Source organism: Delphinapterus leucas, chromosome X, assembly GCF_059928025.1.
Source record: "Delphinapterus leucas isolate spDelLeu-1000000601 "Yukka" chromosome X, BTC_Dleu_Yukka2, whole genome shotgun sequence".
NCBI lineage: Eukaryota > Metazoa > Chordata > Mammalia > Artiodactyla > Monodontidae > Delphinapterus > Delphinapterus leucas.
The window spans coordinates 25662649-25688381 of record NC_143150.1 but is presented as its reverse complement, the minus strand read 5'-3'; the positions used below and the strand labels follow the sequence as shown (position 1 = coordinate 25688381).

Sequence of the window (25733 nt, the reverse complement as noted above, 5' to 3'; positions counted from 1 at the left end):
ATATTCAATGTATCTTTGTGGGTAGTTCCCCTTCAATTAAGAAATCAGGCTAAACCTGAAAAGAAGATACAAGTGACGTACTTAGAATTCTTTTTCTACCATGATATGCTATTCTTCTAGGAACAGTGCTCCCACAAAATACATGTTTTTTAAGTTAATTTACATCTTAGACTGTAAAACCACTCAGACAAGGAAATTAATGTTCAGTCAAAATAAAATGCCAGCCAGAAAAATCAATACAATTTGCTATCAAGTAAGGGTGACTTTAATCAAGATGCCTCAAGAACAACATTTTTCTTAAAAGTGGAAAGTGTGCCTCACTACTGTTTTCTCTTTTACCCTCACAAACACAGTAATCACACAATTCTGTAGCCATTTACCTAGTGAAAATAAGAAGACATTTTTTTTAGTCCCAGTGTAAAACTCTGCATTCTTGGAAAGAGATTATGCCCTGGATTTTCCGATAGCTTCCAAGTAACTACTACTTTAATGAAATTGCTACCTGAAAGTTCGGTAGCAGTATTATTGTTTAACTATAATTTAAGAAGCTATTGTAGATTGGTACTTATGACTTCTAATGAGGAAACCATAACAACCTTTTAATTGAAGGGGAAATAGTTAACTACAGTAATTGCAATCAATAAGACTGTGCTAGTAGCATAAATATTTCTTCTCAAAGAGCAATCCTTACACTCCTCAGCAGTATTTAAGGTTAGGAAGTACCAAAAAATAAATAAATAACCTAATTAGAAATCTATTTGTTTTTTTTTTTTTACATCTTTATTGGAGTATAATTGCTTTAAATGGTGTGTTAGTTTCTGCTTTATAACAAAGTAAATCAGTTATACATATACATATGTTCCCATATCTCTTCCCTCTTGCGTCTCCCTCCCTCCCACCCTCCCTATCCCACCCCCTAGGTGGTCACAAAGCACCGAGCTGATATCCCTGTGCTATGCAACTGCTTCCCACTAGCTATCTATTTTACGTTTGGTAGTGTATATATGTCCATGCCACTCTCTCACTTTGTCACAGCTTACCCTACCCCCTCCCCATATCCTCAAATCCATTCTCTAGTAGGTCTGTGTCTTTATTCCTGTCTTACCCCTAGGTTCTTCATGACATTTTTTTTCTTAGATTCCATATATATGTGTTAGCATACGGTATTTGTCTTTCTCTTCCTGACCTACTTCACTCTGTATGACAGACTCTAGGTCTATCCACCTCATTACAAATAGCTCAATTTCGTTTCTTTTTATGGCCGAGTAATATTCCATTGTATATATGTGCCACATCTTCTTTATCCATTCATCCGATGATGGACACTTAGGTTGTTTCCATCTCCTGGCTATTGTAAATAGAGCTGCAATGAACATTTTGGTACATGACTCTTTTTGAATTATGGTTTCGAACCAGGGACCTTTCGCGTATTAGGCGAACGTGATAACCACTACACTACGGAAAGAGCTCTCTATTTGTTATCGATAATACTAAGCCTTAGTTCAAATTTGTAGGTCGCAGAGTAGAGAGAGAAACCCACCGCCCCCCCCGCCCCGGTCCCAACTCCACCACAAGCAAAACAATACTTTGATTAAGAAGAAAAGCGAAGCATGGAAAAAAGGGCTTACCAATCACATAGGCTAGTAACAAGGCCAAAGTCACTGTGATTGCAGTGGCGCTCAAGGCCGTGCACTTCCAATTGCAGCACCTGTAGGGTTTGTTGAAGGTAAAGGCAGGTCTGGAAAAGGTGCTTCGAGGAAGTGGCCTGGGAGGAGGCGAGTACACAGTATTGGATGTCAGAGGGTAGTTCTGACTGGCTGCACTGAAGATGGCCGAGGAACCAGATCCATGTTTGAACAGGAAATGCCTGCGGAAAGGAAACAAAAGTTTGGGCTATCAAAACCAAAGCCACTTGCTACAGAAATACAAATTCCACTAATTTGAAACAATCATGCTATGACAAAGCACAGGACAACTAGGAGGAACTCAACAAAATTTTCTTATACCTAACACTTAACTACAAAGTGCCACTGGTGATCTCCTTTTTGTTTTCCTATTTTAGACTTTTAAGAGGAGGAAAGAGGTCTTCTTTTCCCTGACTTGTTGACTAATGAAATTCTCAAATTCTGAGCATTAACATTCCACATTTGATGGTATTAACTATACTGCTCCCTTTCATTAAATATAATACTCAAAAAGAGAAAGAGAAGTATCATCAAGCGTTTTGATAATATCAATGGCCTAGAGACCAGTATTTTATTTAGAGACCAGCTTTCACAGACATATTTTCACGCAATATTTTATTATAAAAATTGCCAAACACACAGCCAAAGAAAGAATTTTATAATAAACACACATCTACTCAAGAGAAATATCAAGTAAAGAGATTCAGTAAATCTGGAGTAGGTCCTAAGCATGTATATTTTAATAAAACGTCCTAGGTAAGTTTGATGTGCGTATCCAGTTGAGCAGCACTGGCCTTAGAAATGCTAGATTCAAATTTTAAAAGATTGTTATCAAATAAACAATTTTAAAAATTAAAAAAAACCCAAAACCACAGATGTACTTGTCAACTAGATTCTATACTTAACATATGACTATATTCACTCTATCACATATTTATCCACCTCTCCATTCCTATCTTAGTCCGTCTTTTTTTAAAACATTTCATTTCATTTTTTATTCAAGCATTTCAAAGTAAGCTGCATACATCGGTACACTTCCCTTCACATATTTCAACTTTCATATTATTATCTAGAGTTCAGTAATTTTTTTTACAGATTTTTAATGTAAAATTTATACATGATGGGTTTGAGTTTTTTAGATTCCACATATGAGTGATATCATACAGTATTTGCCTTTCTCTGTCTGATTTATCTCACAGCATAATATCCTCGAGGTCCATCCATGAACTTGTTAAAATGAAGAGGAGAGTGTTGGTTACCGGGAGCTGAGAGGTGGGGGATAGGGAGATGTTTAAGGTTACAAATTTGCAACTAGCAGATAGATAAGTCTTGGAGGTCTAATGCACAGTATTATTATAGACAATAATAATGTAAAATAAATATCAAACTTGCTGAGGCAGTAGACCATAACTATTCCCACCACAAGAAAGAAATGATAATTATGTGACAGAGGTGTTAGCTAACACTACAAATGGCAATTGTACTGCAATATATAAATGTACCAAATCAACATGTTGGACACCTTAAACTTATAAACTGTTATATGTAAATATAATATAAAAAATTATACACAATGAAATGCACAAATTTTAAGTGTACATTTACTGAGACTTGACAAATGCAATCACCTGTGTAACCTAAACCCCTATCAAGATACAGAACATTCCCATCACCCCAGGAAGTGTCCTCCTGCCTTTTGAAGTAAATCCCTATTCCCTAACCCCCAGAGGCAACCACTATTTTGCATTTTTTCTACCCTACATTACTTTTGCCTGTCCTGGAACTTCATATTGCTGTCATGTTTGAATTACTAGAGGATGATTATTGACAGCTCATGACTATTGTAATATGGGTATTTCATAAACAGTAGTGATTTATTCACATGTAAGGAGTTGGCATAAAAATATGTTTTTGTGCAATACTTTACCCTTATCGGGTACTAAGTGCCATGCATTGTGTTAAACACTCATTATCTCAGTTAGTGTTCATTCATATGAAATAGGCTACATTATTATCTGCATGGTGTATTTAAGGAAATGGAGGCTGAAAGAGGTTAAGTAACTTGCTTAAATCCACCTAGGAAATGAATAACAAAGCCAGAATGAGATCTCAAGCCATTCCAGCTCCAAAGTCCTCAATCTACTATGCTGCCTGGGCAGTAAAATGCACTGCTAAACAAAAAACATTCTGGTGCCACATTTTCATGTAATACATCACAAGACCCTTCCGCTGAGCAAAGAGCCAACATCACCTTGTACATGTCACATACGCCCAAATGCATAAATCATTAAGAATATTTTAAGACTGATTTTAGCTTCCATTTTTAAAGAACAAAAGCATACATGTTTAAAGGAGAAAACAACTGTCAACATGCCAGTTAATGAAAATATCCATATTAGAGAGTTTTGCTTTAGTATATGAGGATAAAAGTTATTTAAAGGGCAGGATTGCTGAGGGGAGTGGAGATTCACAAGCCTTTCTGGAAGATAATTTGGCATTACGTAACAAAAGACTTAAAATATGCATATTCCCTGTCCAAAAATTATGCCTATAGGAATTTATCCTTAGGAAATGATGTGTATGACAATGTATATAAAAAGTCATTCATTGAAGTGTTACTTATAACAGCAAAAGATAAACACCCAAATGCTCATTAATAGATAGTTGGGTAAGTATATTATTTTATAAACATGCAGTAGAATACTATACAACCATTACAAATTGCACTGTAAAAGAATATCTATTCACTAGGAAAAGTGTTTACAGATATCACCAGGTAAAAGCAAGTAGGTTTCAAAACAATATGGGCAATAGAATACAATTTTTAAAATAAAAAAATATATATGCTCATGGAAAGATAATAATTTGTGTTACCTTTGGATAGTAGGGGTATTTTTTGAAGTTTTCTGCCTTGAGCTTGTATTGTTCTTGTAACTAGTATCAAAAAGATTGGGAGTGGGGTCAGTGGGAAAAATGCAGTGACTAATACCAACCACATGAATGGGGTCAGTGGGAAAAATGCAGTGACTAATACCAACCACATGAACAGTGGGCTCTATTTATGTGAACATAATTTATTAAGCACCTAGAAAAGCCAGGCACCAAAGTAGGTACAGTATATGCAATATTTTGATCCTAATACATCTGTGGGGTTGATATTATTATTATAATCTTACAGATGATGAAACAGAGATCGAAAGAGGTTTAGTAGGAGCAAAGTGGTAATGATAATAGTTATCATAATAATGATAATAAGAGGTAACATTCATTAAGTGCTTACTTGTGCCAGACATTATTCTAATTAATTCAGAAAGCATTATATAATTTAATCTTCACAACAATCCCATTACAGTAAGTATGTACATTTACAGATGAGAAAACCAGTGCACAGAGAGGTTAAGTAATTTGTCCACGGTCACGCAGCTAGTACTGGTAAAGACAACTTTCAAGTCCAAGCAGTCTGGCTCCAGAGCCATTGATCTTAACCACGACATTACAGTACAGTATATCAGGGTTCTGCAGTTAGTGGACACATGAAGCTTTGAATCCAGGCCTTATAGGGCACAGAAGAAGCATGCTTTGTGTTGATTTTGGCATGTGGATGATATTGGATTGAGCCACACTTTTACCCTTTTTCTCTCAGGCCTTTGGGACCTGAGAGAAAAACGTGAGAATGATGGCTACAGAATCACAGAGTTAGAGGGATCTCAGAAATCAGCTAGCAGCCCAACACCCTCATTTTGCAGTTAGGGAAATGGAGGCCCAGAGAATAAAACTGGATTATTTAAAAGAAACATCAGTAGTTAATGATATCAATGTAGTTAGAATCGAGGGCTTGCAAAATAGTGTATTTCCACCACACTGTGCTACCTGCCAACCAGTCTTCACCAGATTACCACCAGGTTCTATCTAATCTTCTGGGTTAACTGACCAGGGCTAACCAAATACAATCTATTCAAATAGTACTTCATAATACATATCTATTTTTCCGTATGTCACATGTTCTCATAGTAAGTTTTAAAGACCATCTTAACTTTTTTGAATGAATGGGGAACCATTAGAAAGAAGCTAGTCTTCAGTCGTTAAGACTGTAAAGGAGTTATTGCTGCTTCTAAAGGCACTGAACGTATCCCCAAAATGGACAAACAGTATGTAGTAGAAATAAGAATAAACATATTTTATTGAAAAAGTGACTCACAGCATTATGTTTCTTCCATTTGATTGTACTTCCTCTTTAGTCCCTGAAATAATCACCTCCATGTCATAAGGAGGTAGATTTCTTCTTTAATGTCTGGTTATCTCTCCCAGCCTATGTTTTCCCCTTTGGCCATCTAATTTACTAGTTGAGGAAGAAGTATAGCACTTTACAAACAGCAGAGTGGAGAAGCCTCCCCATTTCCCCACCACAACTTTGTGGTGACACTGGAGGCGATAATATGTCACTTGCATATAACTGATCCTACACAGCAACACTCTGATATGTTCCTATGGGATAGAAGAGAAATCTAGCAGTATGGGGCTTTTTTATTCACTGTTTGGAGATTAAAATCTTCGATCCTTTGCATATTTATGAAGGAGAACAATTGGATTTTTGAGACAATGTAAGTGGCCCCATATGCTGGATATTGATTTTGTTTGGTATATCATTAAGAGGTAGAAGAAAGACAAAGAAAGACAGAGAATTGTTGGCTATTATGATGGCAATTACAAGCAATAATCAATATCCCTGAGCACTGTAATTTCATCTTGATATATACCATAGGATTTCCAAATGCAGTTCCATAAGTAAAATATTACAACATAATGAATAAATTCGACAGTTGCAGCAGAGCAACATTTAAACTAATTCATATTTGAGTGGAATCCAAATCAGTCCTCAGTGAGGGTAGATAATAAAATGAGTTCATATACTAAGGTTCCTGTTTTCTTATTAACAAACTGAGATTAAGATTCTCTGCTGAAAGTGATCTATACTTTGATGTGCATCATGAACAACAGCAATGCAAATGCTATGTACTGTCAAAGGCTTTGCAGTCCATTGTTGGAAAGCGAAACTACTGCCTAAATGTGTTTTCATAGTCCCTGAAAAAAGTAGGAGCATAAAGACAAATGCACACTGCTAGACTTCAGCTATGTGCTCATAAAATCACATCATCTGTCTAAGCACATTGCTTTTCCCAGGGGACCTGAGGATATACTAAAATGTTGCTATCAATTTCATACAATTAGGTTTTTTTCCACAGAGGAAATGATAAAAATGCAGTTCAAGAGTTTATGTGTAAGTAGTACTCTCCTTTGCATCTGTTTTAATATTCAATTTCAAATTTAAAAAGGAAAAGTAAGATATTGCCAAAAGGAAATGGGCATATAAGGAAATTGAAAAAAAATATATATCTTTAAGACTGATGAGACCCAGTGCTGGTAAATGGGAATTTAATAAATGTTCCTGTAAGAATTTTAAAATCATCTATAAAAAAAGGGAAAATGTACTTTCTCTTTTTAAACCCTACATACAACATAATTCTGAGGGTACCTGTTAGCACTAAATGATGTGATTTAATATGGCACTTGAAATTCTATAGGAAAGAGACAGAAATCTACAGCTTTCTAACAACAGATGCATAAATAACCAATGAATTTTTTCTTTTACATCTTGTAAACATACTTATGAGTCTCTAAACCTGCATTCCCTTAGCTACAAACATTAGACTAATTTTTATACCCAGAGGAAGGAATTCAACGTACCTCCAGTTAGAAGCTGAGGTTGATTTAAAAAAAATAATAAAGAAGAAGACTGCAATAAAAAGGCCTTGATTCAAGGTGTTAGGGCCAAATCACATTCAGATAGGATAGTGGAATTCAGGCATTTATTCTTTTTAAAAAATTATTAAATGCATTTTTATTGTGATAAAAACCACAGAACACAAAATTTACCATCCTATACCGTTTTTAAGTGTATAGTTCAGTAGTATTAAGTATATTCACATTATTGAGAAAGATCTCCAGAACTTCTTCATCTTGCAAATGTGAAACTCTACACTCATTAAACAACTCCTCTTTCCCCCTCTCCCCAGCCTCTGGTAACAACCATTCTCATTTCTGTTTCTACGAATTTGACAATTTTAGATATGCCATATAAGTAGAATCACACAATATCTGTCTTTTTGTGACTTGTTTACTTCACTTAATTTAACGTCCTCAAGTTTTATCCGTGTGACTGGATTTCTTTCCTTTTCAAGGCTGATGACTTGTACATATATACCATATTTTGTTTAGCCATTCATCTGTCGATGAACATTTGGGTTGCTTCCGCCTCTTGGCTACTGTGAATAATGCTGCTATGAACATGGGTGTGCAAATATCTCTTTGAGATCCTGCTTTCAATTCTTTTAAGTATATACACAGAAGTGGGATTGCTGGATCATATGTCAGCTCTATTTTTATTTTTTTGAGGAACCTCCATACTGTTTTCCATAGTAGTTGTATCATTTTACATTCCCACCAACAGTGCAAAGGGTTCCATTTCTCCACATCCTTGCTAACACTTGTTATTTCTTGTCTTTTTGATGACAGCCATCCTAATGGGTATGAGGTGATACCTCATTGTGGTTTTGATTTGCATTTCTCTGATGGTTAGTGATGCTGAGCATCTTTTCATATGCTTGTTGGCTGTTTTTCATATCCTCTTTGAAGAAATGTCTATTCATAGGTATTCATTCTTATGCCTCCAAAAACATGAGAAAATAAAAGAAAACGTCATGCTGAGTCAGCCCCATTTTCTTCTCTGACAAGAATATCTAGTGAATATCTAGTGTTCTTTTGTGGCAAAGCGTGGTTACTGGCAAGATATCAACCTCAACATCTCTAGTTTTTGCATAATAGCCTATTCTTGATATTCCTTTTTAGGATAAATGCTCCTAAAAAGAGTATTTATCCAAACTCTCTCTGAGCCTAAATGGTATTATCAGCTTGGACAACCTCTTGGGGGTAACATTTTTTTTTTTTTATTAACAACTATGTAAAGGTGGATTTCATTTTATTTGCCCTAGGTTTCTTTCTTCCAAATTTTAAGTCACCCTGTCCACATGTCCCATTCAAACCTTATATGCCAAGTGTTCATAAAAAAGTTTATAGTCTCTCCATGTTGTTCATAATTTTTAAGAGATTTTTTTTTTAAATATACTTTCAGGATATATATATCTAAACCTTAATTTTTCTAGGCTTAAGCCTTAGTTCTATAATCTATTCTTAAATGGTAATACTCTATGGTCTAGATTGGTATTCATGTGATTTTCCAAGTGAGGTAGTTAGCAGCTAATGGGAGAGCTCTTTTAAAAATCTTTTTTGTGGCTATTATTCCCTCTTGTCTTTTAATCAGAAGTAGTATCTACCCTACCTCCTCAACTGCCTCTGGATTGTATATTCCGTTAGGGCAGGGACCAAGTCAACTTCTAGGTTCCTTGTCTCATACTTCAAAGGTACTCAATGAATATATATTGATTTGCATGATGTTTTTGCTTTTTCTAAAAGGCTCTTGATTCTCTGTACAGAATGAATGAGGCTTGGGGACTCTAAAATAACTGTTTCACTCGTGAGCAAATATCTCCTGGTTTCCTGAATATAAAAGGACAATTACAAGCTTTCATTTTATTTTCACATAATCTAAAGGAAAAAAATAAGTCAAAAAAATAGTTGAGTCACATTTCGTCTCTATTTGAGACATCTGAGTAAGGAAAGAATTACTGTTAATAAAAATACTAATAATTAGAAATAATCGCTGTGAATGATAATGGCAATAGCAATGACCACTTACTGAACATCTATGTGCCAGGCACTCTGCTAAAGTAATTTCTGGGGTTTGTTTTCTCACTGAATCCTCAAAGTAACCCTATAAAGTAGATGATATTATCCACATGTCATAGTTTAGGAGGCTGAGGTTGAGCTACTAAGTTTAAGTACATTTCCCAAGGTCACGCAACCAGTAAATGATAGAATCTACTTCAGTTTTTCTGATTACTAGGATGCAATCTACATGAGAGTAGAAATTTCATTTGTCTTATTTATTGCTGTATCCCCAGCATCTAGAATTGTGCCTCACAAAGAGTAGGTGCTCAATAAATATTTTTACTTCTATGCACGAACAATGAAACTCATTTACTTAACCACTGTGCACATACTAACTCATGACATCCCTGATGTCACTCTTACTGCTAATCATTGAGGTAATAAAATCTTCTTAAATCACATGATCATCTGGCATTTCTCTGTTCAGAATGAACATATATGAGCGTATTATTCCACTGAATATGTTTTTATGGATATATTTATTTCAACTCTTTTAATTATAGAATTGACAAATGATATTAGGAGGATACATACTTATGAAAGTGAACTAATTGTCATGTCTCCTTGTTTAGAATACATCAGAACATTTTTCATTCAACAGTGTATCAGACTTCCCAATATAAATTAAACATTTCTGTAACAGGACATTTAGAGATACATTGGAGCTAATAGGGTTGGAATATATCTAGAGAAAGAAAATACTACGTATTCTATAATGTTTGACCAAGATGCTTTAGTAGACTCCAAAATAAATGAAAATAAACAATTATCCTCCACTTCATAATAATGCCCTTTCAAGTCGTCCTCTCATTCTCTTTCTCTAAGTTAAATCCATGCTCTATAGATGTACTTTTTAATTTAAAAATTGATATTAAAAAACCCTACACCACTTGAAGGGTAAATATCAAATTAGTATTTTCTATTAATGTACACGTTCCTGTATTAAAAGGATAAGGCCAACATATAAAAATTATTTACTTGGATTAGTAATCTTACCATTTTTTCATTCTCTTTGTATTTAAAGGTAATTTAGGTCCCAAGATATGGTGTGGAAGCTGTAATCCTTTCAAACTAGAAACAATCTGGAAAGCTAGTGATGGGTGAGACTTTCAATCCTCTTATGATTTTATACATCTTCTCCATGAAGGCATAACAAAATGCCACCCCACAGTTTTCAAGAGTTCATTTCCCACCAGGGAACCATTTTAAATGGGAACAAACATGGAACCTAGGCAAAATTTATTAGCACACGTTTAAAATTAAACCAGACCCCAAATTTTCTAAGATTTAAGAGAATTTCATTCATTTTATAAAGAAATTCAATTATGCTTCCCTTTACAAAAGCTGAAAGTCCATTCCCAATTTTACTCACCAGAGCAACCTGCTGATTTTGTAGAATTGGTCTTCACTGGTTACTTGGCTTATTTATTTATTTCTCTTCTTAGAGGAGTGGATAGCGGGCAGAGTATTATATACCTTAATTACCTTTTTATTCACCCTCATTTTCCTCAGATATGTATTATCCTCGTTTGTTTTATGAGCCAGTTGACATGGTATACTTTTCTGTATCATTTCTTTTTATTGAATTGTAATCTATATTAGCAAAGACATTTTATTTTAAAGAGAGAGTGTTTCAAACTAAATACAAAGGAGTATAATAAGGACAGAACCTGAGAGTTTACCACTGAGCTCTTCAGGTTAAAAATCTAGATTATCATTCTCATGCAACTTTTAAAGGATGTTGATCAGCACTTGCTTTCATTAGCTTTCACTTCTCTGAAAGTCTTACTCATACACGTATAATAAAGGCAAGAATGTTTTTTATAATGCTATAAAATAACATAAGAAATGCCACTCAAATCAGTCCTCTAACCTATTCAGCATAACGTTTCTCTAAGGGAGAAACTGGCAAAGGGCACGGCTGTCCTCTGAAATATCAGCCTCAAAAATCAAAGATGTGGCCTGAGGCAGAAACTGTCCACTCCTGACCAACGTCCATGTTCTCCTTTTCTCTTGGGCACACAGATAGACTACATTTCCCAGTCACCATTTCCATTAGGTATGGTCATGTGACTAAGTTCTGGGTAGTAAAATGTGAAGGGTGAGAAAAAGTGGTGTTTGACACTTCCAGTCTTCAGCCCTAAAAATTTCCAACCCATGATTCTCAATGTCCTTCTGCATAAGAGAGCAGATTCAAATATGGAAGGAGTCTAGTCCATTCATTCCATGGAATGTTATGAAGTCATAAAAAATATTAAGAATTTTTAACCATAAAAGCATATTAGATATGCTGACCTTTGTCCCTCTGCAAAGAGCCCTGGACAGAGCATCCCTATCCATGACCTTCCCAAACCCACTCCCCACTGCTCACGGTCAAAGTTAATTGGACCAGAATTGGACATCCAACCTCAGAGACAATGATATTTTCTCTCCCTCCCTCTCTTCCCCTCTCTCTCTTCCTCTCTCTCTCTCTTCCTCTCTCTCTCTCTTTCTCTCTCTCTCTCTCTCCATCTTTCTCTCTCAGAAATCTAGACACAGAAACCTGTCAGCTAGGAAAGCCAAAATGCAAGGTCATTTTGAGCCAGAGCTGAAGTTGCAGCAGAACAGGGGAACAGATTAAAAAATCCCATTTAGAATGAAGCCTGAGAATAGAGCATGTTGTGCAGAGAGAAGCATGCATGTGGCCCCAGAAAGAAACAGAACAATGGGGAGAGCGCTATCTCTCATTAGGCCTTGTTGTACTCACCGTCCTTTCCCTGTGAGACTATCCTGTATCATTTTTTAAAACCTCCTTTTTACTAGATTTGGTTTTTTAAAGCATTTCTGTTCCCGTTAACCAGATAATTTCTAAGGCAATAAGTGATTTTCCATGTTGGGAAACAAAACCTAGAATTCATATATACAGCACAACCACAACTACGTGCTGTCCCTTCCCACACAAAAACAACAACAATTCCAATTTCAAATCCCTATTCTGCAGAAATCTAACCCCAAAGAAAACGTATGGAAATCTCAGTAGTAACTATCTTTGGGTAACAGAATTTGTAGATATATTCTTCTTTCTGATTTCCTGTGTTTTTCCTGTTTTTGAATGAAGGTCTGTTACTTTTATAAGAGCCTTCATAATTTGGCCTCTGCAGGCCTCTCTGACTCACCTCAGCTATTGTCTCCCGTGCTCTCTAAGCTCTGAACATCCTATGTCATATACGGTTTCCCAAATATGCCATTTTTTTTCAGGCTTCTGTGTTCTCACGTAAGTTTTTTAGAAATATCAGAAGAGCTAAGAAACGCCCAAGAGTGGTGTAGATATAAAGATAAGAAAGAGAGAATAAAGTGTGAATATAGGAAGAATGAAGAGTGTAGGGGAAGAGAAAGGAATAGAATAAGAAAGGAAATTTTATAGAGAAGTAGATGATGGATAGATAGATGATAGGTAGATAGATATGGCTGTATATGCAAGGGTAGGAGATCATTTGTTAGTTGCTTTAGGGGTCACTCTGGCCTCCCTTGTTATAGGCTGTCTAGCTATTAGTCAGCAATGATAGACTGACTAAATGGATTTAGTTTAGTGGTTGTTTTAGTCCGTCTGGGCTGCTATAACAAAATACCATAGACTGGGTGGCTTATAACAAACAGAAATATGTTTCTCACAGTTTTGAAGGCTGGACGTCCAAGATCAGGGTGCTAGCATGGTAGGGTTCCAGTGAAGGCCCTCCTCTGGGTTGCAGACTGACAACTTATTGCTGTGTCCTCACGTGGCAGAAGGGGGTTAGGGAGCAATCTAAGCTCCCTTTTATAAGAGCACTAATCCCATTAACAAGGGCTCTGCCCTCATGACCTAATCACCTCGAAAATCCCTACCTAATACCATCACCTTGGGTGTTAAGTTTTCAACATGTGAATTTTGGGGCGATACAAACATTGAATCTATAGCGGCGGTTTCCAACCCCAATTATGTTATAGACTGGAGAATTATCTAAACCCTCCAACAAAGGCTTAAGAAGAAAGGAATAGGAAGGGGGAAGGTGGGAAGGGAAAAAAGAAATTGCAAGAGTCTGAAGAGGGGTGAGTAAAGTGAGCAGGTAAGGAAACAATAGATTTCGTCTAACCATTAATCTAAAAGGGTGTTTCTCAACTGGGGACAAATGGGCCCACATTTGGCAATGTCTGGGGACATTTTTAGTTGCCATGACTGAGGAGCGGGGACCCTGGCATCTAATGGGTAGAGGTCAGGGTTGCTGCTATATAGCCTATAATGCACAGGACAGCCTCCCACAGCAATGAATTATCCAGGCTGAAATATCAACAGGGGCAAGGCTGAGAAACCTTCGTTGAAAACTATTCCTCCGATTGGAACAGGCAGTTTTGAAGTATTCCATGTCCCTATGGGAAGGAATCTGTCATTCTTTAAAGACTCTCAGAGAAAGATTTTCTTGCCTTTCTCCCCAAGCTCACAGCCGTTCCTCCCTTGAGACTACCTGCACTTGGGATTGTTCTATTATCCAAACAAATATCCTGAACCCTAGGGCCAGAGAGCATATACAACTCACTCATAATTACCTCCAACATTTACGCTGCTGACCAAATAAGAAATCTTTATGAAATATGGAGAATAGAAAACATTTTCTACTTTCAATTTTTTTAAATTGCTTTTCAAACTGTACCCCTCATGAACCTGTCATGAGACATAAATCCAAAACCTGAACTACTGATTAAAACATATACAGTTGGGACTTCCCTGGTGGCGCAGTGGTTAAGAATCCGCCTGCCAATGCAGGGGACATGGGTTTGAGCCCTGGTCCGGGAAGATCCCACATGCCGCGGTGCAGCTAAGCCCATGTGCCACAACTACTGAGCCTGTGCTCTACAGCCCACGTGCCACAACTACTGAGCCTGCATGCCACAACTACTGAAGCCTGCACGCCTAGAGCCCGTGCTCTGCAACAAGAAGGGCAACCACAATGAGCAGCCCGCGCACCGCAGAAAAGAGTAGCCCCCGCTCGCTGCAACTAGAGAAAAGCCCGTGCACAGCAACGAAGACCCAATGCAGCCAAAAAAAAATAAAATAAATAAATTTAAAAAAAACAAACATGCACAATATATAATAATCACAGCAACTGAAATAGCATTAACTCCCCTCAGGTTAGGCCACCTAAGAAACAGTCAAATTCAGCTTTGTGCCATGCTCTAAACTCAGTGATTATATTCCCACTTGAGCATAGAAGAATTTGTGGAAACCAGGTCTTCCTTCCACAGAAATATTCTCTCCCTGGTTCCCTGCTGAGCGGATTGAAGAGCACAAAGGAGAAAGATTGGTTCATGTTAATTATTCAGGGACAACACAGAAAGATCAACAAGGTAAGACCAACTTCAAGAGTATAGTGATTTCATGTACTTCTTTGACCTCTAAACATACATCTCCATTTGGCAACTATATTATTAAACCTGAGCCTATTTTCTCTCTGCATTGTTGTCACTACACAGAAAAAAATTATCATGAATTTACACAATGCGATACAGAAGTGGCTGATTGGAACTTAAACCCAAAACAGACTGTATTTTTACCTTTGAATAAGAAACACAAAAATGAAGTTATATTTATATCACAATTAGACAGAGAATGACAATATGAAAGAAAATATTGAAACTACTGCTGCTTCACAATATGACCCAAGGCAAGATAAATTTCTGCATAAGGTGTTGCATGTTGAATCCTTTCTCTATGAAGGGTTTTGTTCTTAAATTCATTTATTCAGCAAACTTTTACTGAACACCAATTATGTATCAGGCAAAACGGAATCATAGACTAGTCTTGCATTGGCCTAAGACTGCCTTCTTGATTATACTTGCCTGTCATTATCGCTACCCTCTGACACACAGGGATATATAGTGTTTTCCTCATTTCCTCTTGGCTACTGGAAATCCTGAAAGGAATCATGATTTCTCAACTTAAATTTATCTGACTTGTTTGGGGACCTCACCTAGAATTAGTAATCTTGCGATTAATTAGAATCCAACTAACTGGAAAGCTCAGTAGAGTCAAGGAGCAAATGACAAGAAGGCAAAAGCCATAGAATAACAGTTAGTAAAGCCAGAAACGACTTCAAATATCATTTAGCTTTATTCTCTCACTGGACTGTTGAGTAAAATGAAGTTGGGAGAAAGAAAGACACGTTATTGGGGCTTCCCTCGTGGCACAGTGGTTAAGAATCCGCCTGCCAATGCAGGGGACACGCGTTCGTGCCCTGGTCCAGGAAGGTCCCACATGCAGCGGAGCAACTAAGCCCGTGCACCACAACTACTGAGCCTGCGCTCTAGAGCCTGCGAGCCACAACTACTGAGCCCGCGAGCCACAACTATGGAGCCTGCATGCTGCAACTACTGAGCCCATGCCCTAGAGCCCGTGCTCCGCAACAAGAGAAGCTACCGCAATGAGAAGCCCACACACCACAATGAAGAGTAGCCCCCGCTCACCACAGCTAGAGAAAGCCCACGCAGCAATGAAGACCCAACGCAGCCAAAAATAAATAAATTAAATAAATAAATTTTAAAAAGAGAAAGAGACATTATCAAGGTCACACAACTATTTAGTGGCAGAATTGGACTTGGACTCATGATTTCTAACTCTAAATTCAGTGCTTTTTCAACTACTCACAAGAGGCCATCCAAAATTTACAAAGGATATCCCGGGACTGCTAGACATTTTGTCCTATCTACAATATCTTTTACATCTAGAGTGCTGTACAATAAAAAATCATGTTCAAAATGACAACCCTCACTTACAGTGAGATTTTCAATTATAAAAGTTTAAATTATGATCATTTGGATTAAAATGGAAAGTAGATTCACATTTAAGAATGATTTTCAACAAGAATGGTAATTTTTCAAAAGTTCTATTTAACCTTAAGCTAACCACCAAATCCAATTAACCAGAACCCCCAGTTTTCTGGGCATTTAGGCTCATCAAGATTTTAATATAAATAGAATAAAACCTAGATTATGTCTCCAGGCAGGGAAATTTAACTGAACTATAAATATTCACCAAAAGACAAAAAGGGATGACTTGGGGTTCTTTATATTCCAGAGGCAAATAGTTATAGTACAAAGAATATTGGATTGGTTGCATGGAGACTTGCACTGTAGCTCCAAATCTTGTAAAAAACTGCCATGGGGAGAAGTGAGTAAAATTTCCCAAGACCCAGTTCCTTTATCTTTAAACTGGGCATGATTTCTATTATGTCTACCTCCCAGGGTTGTTAAGAGTTTAAAATGAGATAACGAGTGAAAGGACTTTGGACAGTAGATAATTATACATACATATTTATATATACACATATGCCTACATGTGTGTGCACACACACATGCACATATATACAATACATTATCTAAAATCTGAGTCTTTTGAGTATTACAAATAAGGAAAAGTATTTAGCTACAAGCGTATCTACTAAAAAGCAACCAGCCATGGTGTTATAAAACTAAGTTAATGATACTATTCAGTATGGTAAGTGACAGATTTGAAAGATCTGACTGTCATAGACCAAAACCAACCAATTATTTTAGTTGAAAGGTTGAACGGTGGGGGAAATAGCAGATTGCAAATATTTTATTTGAAAAGAAAATCAATTTACTTAGGAGACTAATATAATGCCACAAAAGAAAAGAATCAATGATATCTTGATATTATTTTTATATCGTACTTGATATTTTGATAGTTTAATCGGAAATAGTCATAAGTTAGCATTTATGTTATCAATGAGGCCCTGGGCATACGTCACTATTGAGTACCTTCATCAACAACAGGGGACTGCCTAGAGTTTTGTATGTGCCAGGTGGAGACCAGAAGTCTGAATTATAATCTTGGGTTGGCCAATAATAGCTGCTTGCCCTTGGAAATGTGACTTATATTTGAAAGTCAACTTTAAATAAGCAGGGTATAATACCTCCCTCTAGTATGAGATTAGCAAAGACAAACTTTTTGCACCTAAGGGATGCATTATTCCCCAAAGGCAGTGTCATTACCAGTTGTATGCCCTTGTTGAGACTTGGCAACCCAGGATGCCTGTACCACTGTGGGATCATGCAGTTTTCCTCATCATTATGTGATCATCTCTGCAGGTTTCCATATTCTTTACCATTAAGGAAACTTGATCTCTAACTTGGTCTGTAGGTTTCCTTCTGTCAATCACATCACCATCCTGGTGACTACTGTGTACCTCCTTATTAAATGTAGTTCTCCCCTTTTCTTTTTCCTCCTTCCAATTTATAAGGACGTTTTACCCAGATTCAGCTTCTTCTCAATCTACTGTTCCATTTCAAAACAGTACTCTACCTTCTATTTCCATTTTCTCCCCTCTTACCAATTTTTCAAACCCATTGCAGTCTTGCTTCAATTTTACCCCTGTACTGAAATTAGCTGCTTAAAAATCAAGAAGCCTGTAATGGACAGAATCAATGATGTTTTCTCATCCACATCCTATTTAATTCCTCTGAGACATTTGGAAATCATGATCACTATCTCCTTGAAATTTTCTTCTCCCTGGTTTTGTTCTATTCTATGATTACTCCTCAGTCACCTGTACTGGCTTTCTCCCCTTCATGGACTCCCAAAAAGGGTTTCCACGGTTTGGTTTACTGTCCTCTTCTTACACTAAACTCTCCTATAGGCTTTTCAGTATTTCCTCCATCATTCACGGAAATTCAGTTATTATGTCTACCTATGAAATTCTTAATTATCCACATCTATCATGAGCTGGCTTCATTACATACTAACTGGTGACCTTGTGGTACATTTTTCAACTTCTATAAACCTCAGTTTTAAAAACCGTAAGTTGGAATAAATGTGATAATGGCTTGGCACAATATTTGGCACACAGAAAGCATTCGGTAAGTGGTAGTAGAAAAACGTTTTCCATTTTCCTTCCTTTCCTGGGACACAGATCCATACTTGCAGCTATTTATTAGATATTGGACATTTCAAACTGGATGTCCCACATACATGTTTACAAAATAAAACTCACTGCTTCTACAAACTACTGTTTCTGATTTCAGAAATCTACTCCATCTGTAGTTCCTTGCTCAGTTACTCTATCAGTCTATCCATATACCCTATAAAAATTTTGTTGAACTATATAAGCCAAGAACTAAGGAGTCAAAGTAAAAAAAGGGCATAGTCCTTCACTCACGTTGCAACGGGGAATAAAGACAAGTAACTGAAATATTTCGAGTGCAAATATACAATGGAATAAGGTCTTCACAGACACATGAACAGGGTGCTATGAGACCATAGATAAGGGGCAATTCTATGAAAGTTGCTGTGGGGAAGTGAAGGCAGGTAAAAGAAGACTTCTAAGAGGTATCTTTGTCCCCTCTCCCCTGTCTCCCATATTACATCTAGCCAGGCCACAATTCCTACAGTATTATTAGTCTCAATATAATCAACATTTTAGGGTAAAAACTGTCTCCCCCACTAGAATGTAAACTCCATAAAGACAGATTTTGTCTATTTTGTTCTCTGATGTAGCCCCAGCAACTAGAACAGTGGATGGTACATGATGGGCACTCAGTAAGTATTGGTCAAAGTTTGTTAAAACTCATCCATGCTAGAATTAATTCCTCATAGTGTTTATAATGAACCGTTTTTCATTAAAAATATTCACATTGTACACATTCTTATACCTTCAGATATCACACCAAAAAAATTAACAGAATGGTGAAGCAGATGTTACTGTTTATCTGCTTATTTGTTCGCCAAAGGGGGCAATTGTTTTTGAGCTTTCCTGCTCTTTAAATGGAATACTCAGTACCACACTTTCACAATTCTTGCAGAGACATTTCAAAGACCTCAGGACTTAACCTGATCTTGTCTTTTGCTTTTAAAGCTACAAACATTTTTGTGTTGTGGAATTAATAAAAAAACAGCTGAATTTTCCCAAAGGGAGATGTTTCGTAGAATGTCTTTGACACACACACACACACACACACACACACACACACACACACACACACGCACCCCTCTGTAGAAAATAAGGAGAAAAATTGACAGGAAAATCATTTTTTGCTACTTCAAATATATTTTATACTTTTACTAAAATATAACAGACAAGTATCTATTAACTCGACATGGCAATGAAAATATTTATTATGATTAACTGGATAAATAACTTTGTAGTCAATGAAGAACTAGTTTGTCTCTGGATCAAAACCGGATATTTTTGTTTAAACATACAACCCAGGATAGGGAAGTATATATGATGAGGGAGGGCAAAAAGGTTAGTACAGAGATTCCTCTAAAATGTATTTTTTGTTTGCTATACTTATATATTTCACCGATCAACTCATTTTTTATAATTCCTTAAAAATATCTGTTCAGATTCACATTTAGATTGCTAAAAAAATATTCTCCATATTAAAACCAGATTTCACCTCACCTATAGTTAAATTCCTTTTCTTTATAAAATGAAACACATTATGTTTGCCTATGGTTTTAATTTTCAATTGAAACTATAGTCAATTCAAAAGCATTTAAAAAAATAATATCACTACCAAAGTGACTAGAGACTGTATCATGATAATCTCTAAAACATTGCTCTTCACTGTCCAAGAGCAATAGACTACTATAGATATATTGTTATTCTCAATATGTAAAATATATTTTAAAGGCTACAGAGTTCTCCTTCATGTAAATTTAACATATCCCACATCCATGATTTGGTGTAGGCTGAAAAGCTTGGTTGATTCCTGTTCATCTGTAGTAAACAGGATTTATAGGTCATAGATTAGTCCTACGAAGTCTTTTCTTATCTTAAAAAGAATCTTTAAATCTGTGGCTGAAGATAGATTTTGCTAACCCCAGTGCTGTTAAAGGATTCAAGCATGCGATATTGTTGGATCTAAGCACTGAATATGTATATTCTGAGCTTGGAAAAAAATGATCACTGAATCTATTTTTCCACAGCAAACACCCTAAGGGAAAAAAGAAAACCTACTTATAAATGTTAGGTAGATTTTAGTAGTACTATAAAATAAAGATAACTACCACTAGAGACCTTACATTTATGGGTTACTATTTAAAGAGTATTATCCCATAGATATTTAAATCACTGCCATCACCACTAATGAATATTTCTTCCAAATGATTTTTATTTCCCCAAGATAGACACTAGCTGTATAAGTCTGGTAACAAGCATTGGTCATGTAGATTTCATTTCTCTTTCCATTCCTTGTCAACACCTCCTCCGCCAATGGCCCTGGCTCTTCTTTTGTAAAAATAACCCATTGGCTCCCGTTAACTGTCACACTGGCCTAAAGCCACCAAGGGCAGTTAGCCTCATAACAAGCTACAGCCATCTGTCAGAATATGCTAAAAATCAATGAAGATAGTTGCTACCCATTATTCTGGGCTGACTCCTCCACACAATTCTGATTTGTCGTTGTGAGTTGAAGTGGTGATGTTAATATCAGATCCAAGTTCTCCCTAGTATTGAATATCACAGCAAAACCTTTAAGCAGGATTCATTTTGGTGAAGAGATCAGGGAGTCTACAATAAGCCACTTGGCCAGATGGAGGAAAGATGCTCCAACACAGTTGCTCCAAAAGTGTTCTAAGAGTAAGTGTAGTAAACATGAGTGGTTTCAGCTCCATAGACATCCACTAGACGTATCCTTTAACTAAAGGCCAACATCTGACAAGTTTTCAATCTCCACTGTTGACAACTCCACCTCCCAGAAGGTAGAGAAAATGATACGGATATTTGTTTCTCTCACTGACTAAAAAAGAGAAACTGGTGAGTCGAAGGCAATAGAAACCTTCAGAGAAAGCAACCATTTTAGCTGAGAGTTCATAAGTACTTTATGAAGCAAAATCCTAGACTTTAGGAAAGCAGTTATCTAAAGTGAAGTAGGTATGATTGCACGCCCGGAGACACTCTAAAAAAGGGAGATGAATTAAGAGTCAGTTGGGGAGCTTTGCTGACTATTGAAACCAGTGTGCCTGCACTGGGTGCTCTCCATCCAGTTTTGATTTCTAAAGAACATGTACTGAAATAAAGGGATGAAAATCAAGGATAAATAAATAGAAGAGGGCGTGGTGAAAAAAAATGCCAAGAAGATTCATATCCAAAATGACCCTAAAGGTTGAAAAATACCTGCTAAAGATGACAGAACAGTTTTGTTTTTTGTTTTTTTTTTTGTGGTACGCGGGCCTCTCATCGCCGAGGCCTCTCCCGTTGCGGAGCACAGGCTCCGGATGCGCAGGCTCAGCGGCCATGGCTCACGGGCCCAGCCGCTCTGCGGCACGTGGGATCTTCCCGGACCGGGGCATGAACCCGTGTCCCCTGCATCAGCAGGCAGACTCTCAACCACTGCGCCACCAGGGAAGCCCGACAGAACAGTTTTTAAAAAATACGTTTAGAGCAAGAAGAGCAAGGATAGGATAGACATGCACCTCATGGAATAATATCGAATGACTGTATCTTTTTTGTGAAAAAGAATGATTCTAGACTTAAAGGGGTAGTCAATATCATAACCATAAATTGAAGCCTAAGATAGGCAAGGTGTCCCTAAGAAGGCACTCAACTGTTCTAAATGAATTAAAATTACATTGCAGAGTGGTGAGAGGTCTTGTGGATTGGATGGCCCAGTCATAGTTGCTAAAGTTTTGGGGCTGTGGTATGGGTGACATATGTCAGAAGACTGGAGACCTTAGTATTGGCTTTGGTTTTGAAAAGGGACAGAAAGCACATGGCGTCCTTAGATTAGGCAAGGGACATCATGTTGATTGAGTGCAAACTCCTAAAACAGTTATTAAAACGATGATTTGTTAACGCTTAAGAAAAAAGTAGTAACCGTCAGAAGGCAGCATAAATTCTCTAAGAACAAGTCATGTTAGACAAATCTCATTTCATTTCTATTTTTGATATCATTATTGGATTGGCAGATCAGTAAAAATGTAGGTACTCTATCTGGATATCAGCAAGGCATTTGACAAGGTCTCTCATGATATGCCTGTGAACAAGATGGAGAAACGTGGGTTGTATGCTAGTAAAAGAATGCTGCCTGATGGATAAATGTCAACCTGCTGGGAGGTTTCCAGTGGCATGCCACCAAGCTCTGACCTTAATATTATCCTATATAACATTTTTATTAATGACTTACATAAAAATGAGGAAAACATATCTAACAAACTTACAGATGATACAGTTATGAGAGCAATAGAATGCAAATATTGGGATGGCCAAAAAGTTTGTTCGGGTTTGCAACATCTTACGGAAAAACCCGAACAAACTTTCTGGCCAAACCAATACTTTGGATGGCAGAATTAGAATTCAGCTACATATCCACAGGTTAACAAGATGAAATCAAATTAGGCCAAATCAAACCTCTAAATCTATTTACACCTACATCTTCCCAATTCCAAACACACAATTAAAATACCCACCAACTCTATAATTATAGAATAACTAAAATGTGGCTTAGCCTCAGAACTCGTTTAAAAGTTTTAAGAGTTTAGTTACTTAATGTTTTCGGTATGTATCAGTAGTGTTATGTGTTCACCAAAAATGCTGATATTGGAGTAGACGGCATTAAGAGAAACTTTTAGTTAGAACAGGGGAGACATCTGATTGTTGGTCATAGCACAAATTCCTGAATGAGTCAGTCAAGTTGATTGTCGGCTGAGACTTCCATCTAAGGTACATCAGATCTGCTCCCAGCTCTTGCTCAGGGGCAGCCATAGGTGTCCATACTGTTGCTTTTTAAATCACATGATCTTTCTCTCCCCTTAGTCTCAACTGACTGAGAGAATAACTGACAGGGCTTGCCAAGAAACTTAAACACTGCCTGGTACAGAAGGGATGAACTGGGCTAATCAAATTCACTCTCTTAAGGTTTTTTTTTTTTTTTTGCGGTACGCGGGCCTCTCACCGCCGCGGCCTCTCCTGTTGCGGAGCACAGGCTCCGGACGCGCAGGCTCAGCGGCCATGGCTCACGGGCCCAGCCACTCTGCGGTATGTGGGATCTTCCCGGACCGGGGCACGAACCCGCGCCCCCTGCATCGGGCAGGCAGACTCCCAACCACTGCGCCACCAGGGAAGCCCCTCTCTTAGGTTTTTAAACCTAGAACTAGCAGGAGAATTAGGCAGGTAGCAATGGAGCAGGCAGTGAAGGGATAAAGTAAGAGGTGCTGGGAAGTATACTTGGAGTCACGTAGTGCAATGAAAACCTGACATTGCTATGAGAAGGTAGAAACTATGTGGTAGACAAAAGAAATATTAAGCTGACAATAAGCTATTGGGCAAAGAAAAAGACAGAGAGTGGCAAAACTGCAGAGAATTGCTGAGTCTTATTGGTGCCAGAGATCTATAGGCCTTATCCTTCCTTGTGGGTTGACCAGTATTTCCTGGGTTCCCAGGGAGAGATAACAGTCTTAAAAAGATGTTCTCAATTATTTGAGGCAATTTGAATGACCTCTGCTCCTTTCAACCAAAGAGCCTAATAACCTATACCTGCATTCAACCTTGGCTGTGACACTTCAAGAGCAGTCTGGACAGACTGAAGTATGTTCTAAGGGAAGAGACCTTAGATGGAGGATTGAGGATTGATTCTCAATCAATGGAGGATGGAGGATTTGAAACCAGTTAATGTGAAGAGCAAGTGAAGGAACTGAGGAAACATTTAGTAGAGAAGTATCAGCAACAGTGAAGGGCTGTCAGGTGTGAGAGGGTTTTTATTTATTTTGTGAGACCCTAGAACTAGACCTGGGAGGAATGGGTAGAGTTAAGAGGTGGGAGATTTTGGTTCAATAAGACTCTTCCGGTAGTTGTCTGAGATGAAATGGAATGCCTTAGGAATGAGTCCATTCCTTATTTTGGAGATATTTAGGCAGAAGCAGGTAACCACTTAGTAGGCAGAGCAAGATTACCTTTAAATTCTATAATGCTTTATGATGTATGAGGCACATTCTGTTACACTAGCTTGATCTTCTTAACAATCTGTTGAGACAGGCATTTTTATTTATTTATTTATTTTTAAAATCGAAGTATAGCTAGCTTACATATCCATTGTTTTATTTATTTTTTGGCCACGCTGAGCAGCAGGCGGGATCTTAGTTTCCCAACCAGGGATCGAACCCGTGCCCCCTGCATTGGGAGCGCGGAGTCTTAACCACTGGACTGCCAGGGAAGTCCCGAGACAGGCAATTTTATATTCATGTTTACAGATGAGGGAGCTGAGGCTCAGAGCGGTATGTCACACAGCTCATAATTAAGTGCCAGGGTACTCACGGAGTTACCTTCTATTGACTACATGTGAAATGAACACTGTAAAGGATATATTTGGAAAATCCTTGCTGATCAAGCTGATAGGGTTTCTAGGTTTTTTAAAATTCAACTTTGTGACGTTGAATATATTTTCAAATGTACTAAAAAGGTACTCTCTCTCTGCTCAGTCTCACATGAAAACTTATGTTCTTCTCTGCGTCTTATGAAACTGAGACCAATTAATACATTCCTTGCATAGATACAGAAGGTCCGTGGGTGCAGTTTGTACAAACATGCCTAGATGTACATTTCAAATAAGAATAGTTTTCTCTTCCCATTTGCCTGAGCCCATTCCCCACCCTCCTTCCAGATTTCCTGTTATTTGGCTTCTTAGATGAAAGAAGTGTGTTTGCTTATCAAGATTGCTAGTTAACCAGATTGGCCCACTGCTTTCTTAGCTATCACTAGGCCCTGCAAAGGAATTAAAAGAAGAGTGAGTAAATCAGCACTGTTAGTGAAAACTCCTTGAAGACATACACTGCTCTCTGCTTCTCTCACTTCATTCACTTCCCTGCCTTTCAATTTAAAAATCAAAAAAAAAGGAACGATACACAAACCTTATCACTAGCACAGTGATAATTCCGTTATCTTCACCGTTGGTGCTGACCGCTACTTTACCTCTTGGGAAAGATTAGAAATATCAGTTTATGAAGCTATTTAATCTAGTTAGTGAGGGATGATATAGAGTTTCCTGGGTTTGGGCCATAGTGCCATCAGTTTGTTGGTGGTGACATATTTCTCATGCTATGGTTGGCATTTAAGTTAATATGCTGCTAAAGAAAAATAGTCTTATAATGTGAGTTTATTAGTCTTCCCCTTTCCATTCCAATTCTCAGATTATTGGGATAGAAGTTGATCAGAGTTGACACCAGACATTGCTTATGAA

General features: G+C 37.4%; 1 protein-coding gene across 1 annotated transcript in view; it reads right to left on the bottom strand.

The window, feature by feature from the left end:
- The window catches only part of TENM1 (teneurin transmembrane protein 1), a 353672-nt gene that overhangs the window by 326661 nt on the left and 1278 nt on the right, over positions 1-25733 (bottom strand). Inside the window, exon 2 of the mRNA XM_022561862.2 lies at positions 1629-1867. Coding sequence (XP_022417570.2) covers positions 1629-1867 — 239 coding nt within the window. The remainder of the gene's footprint in view (positions 1-1628; positions 1868-25733) is intronic.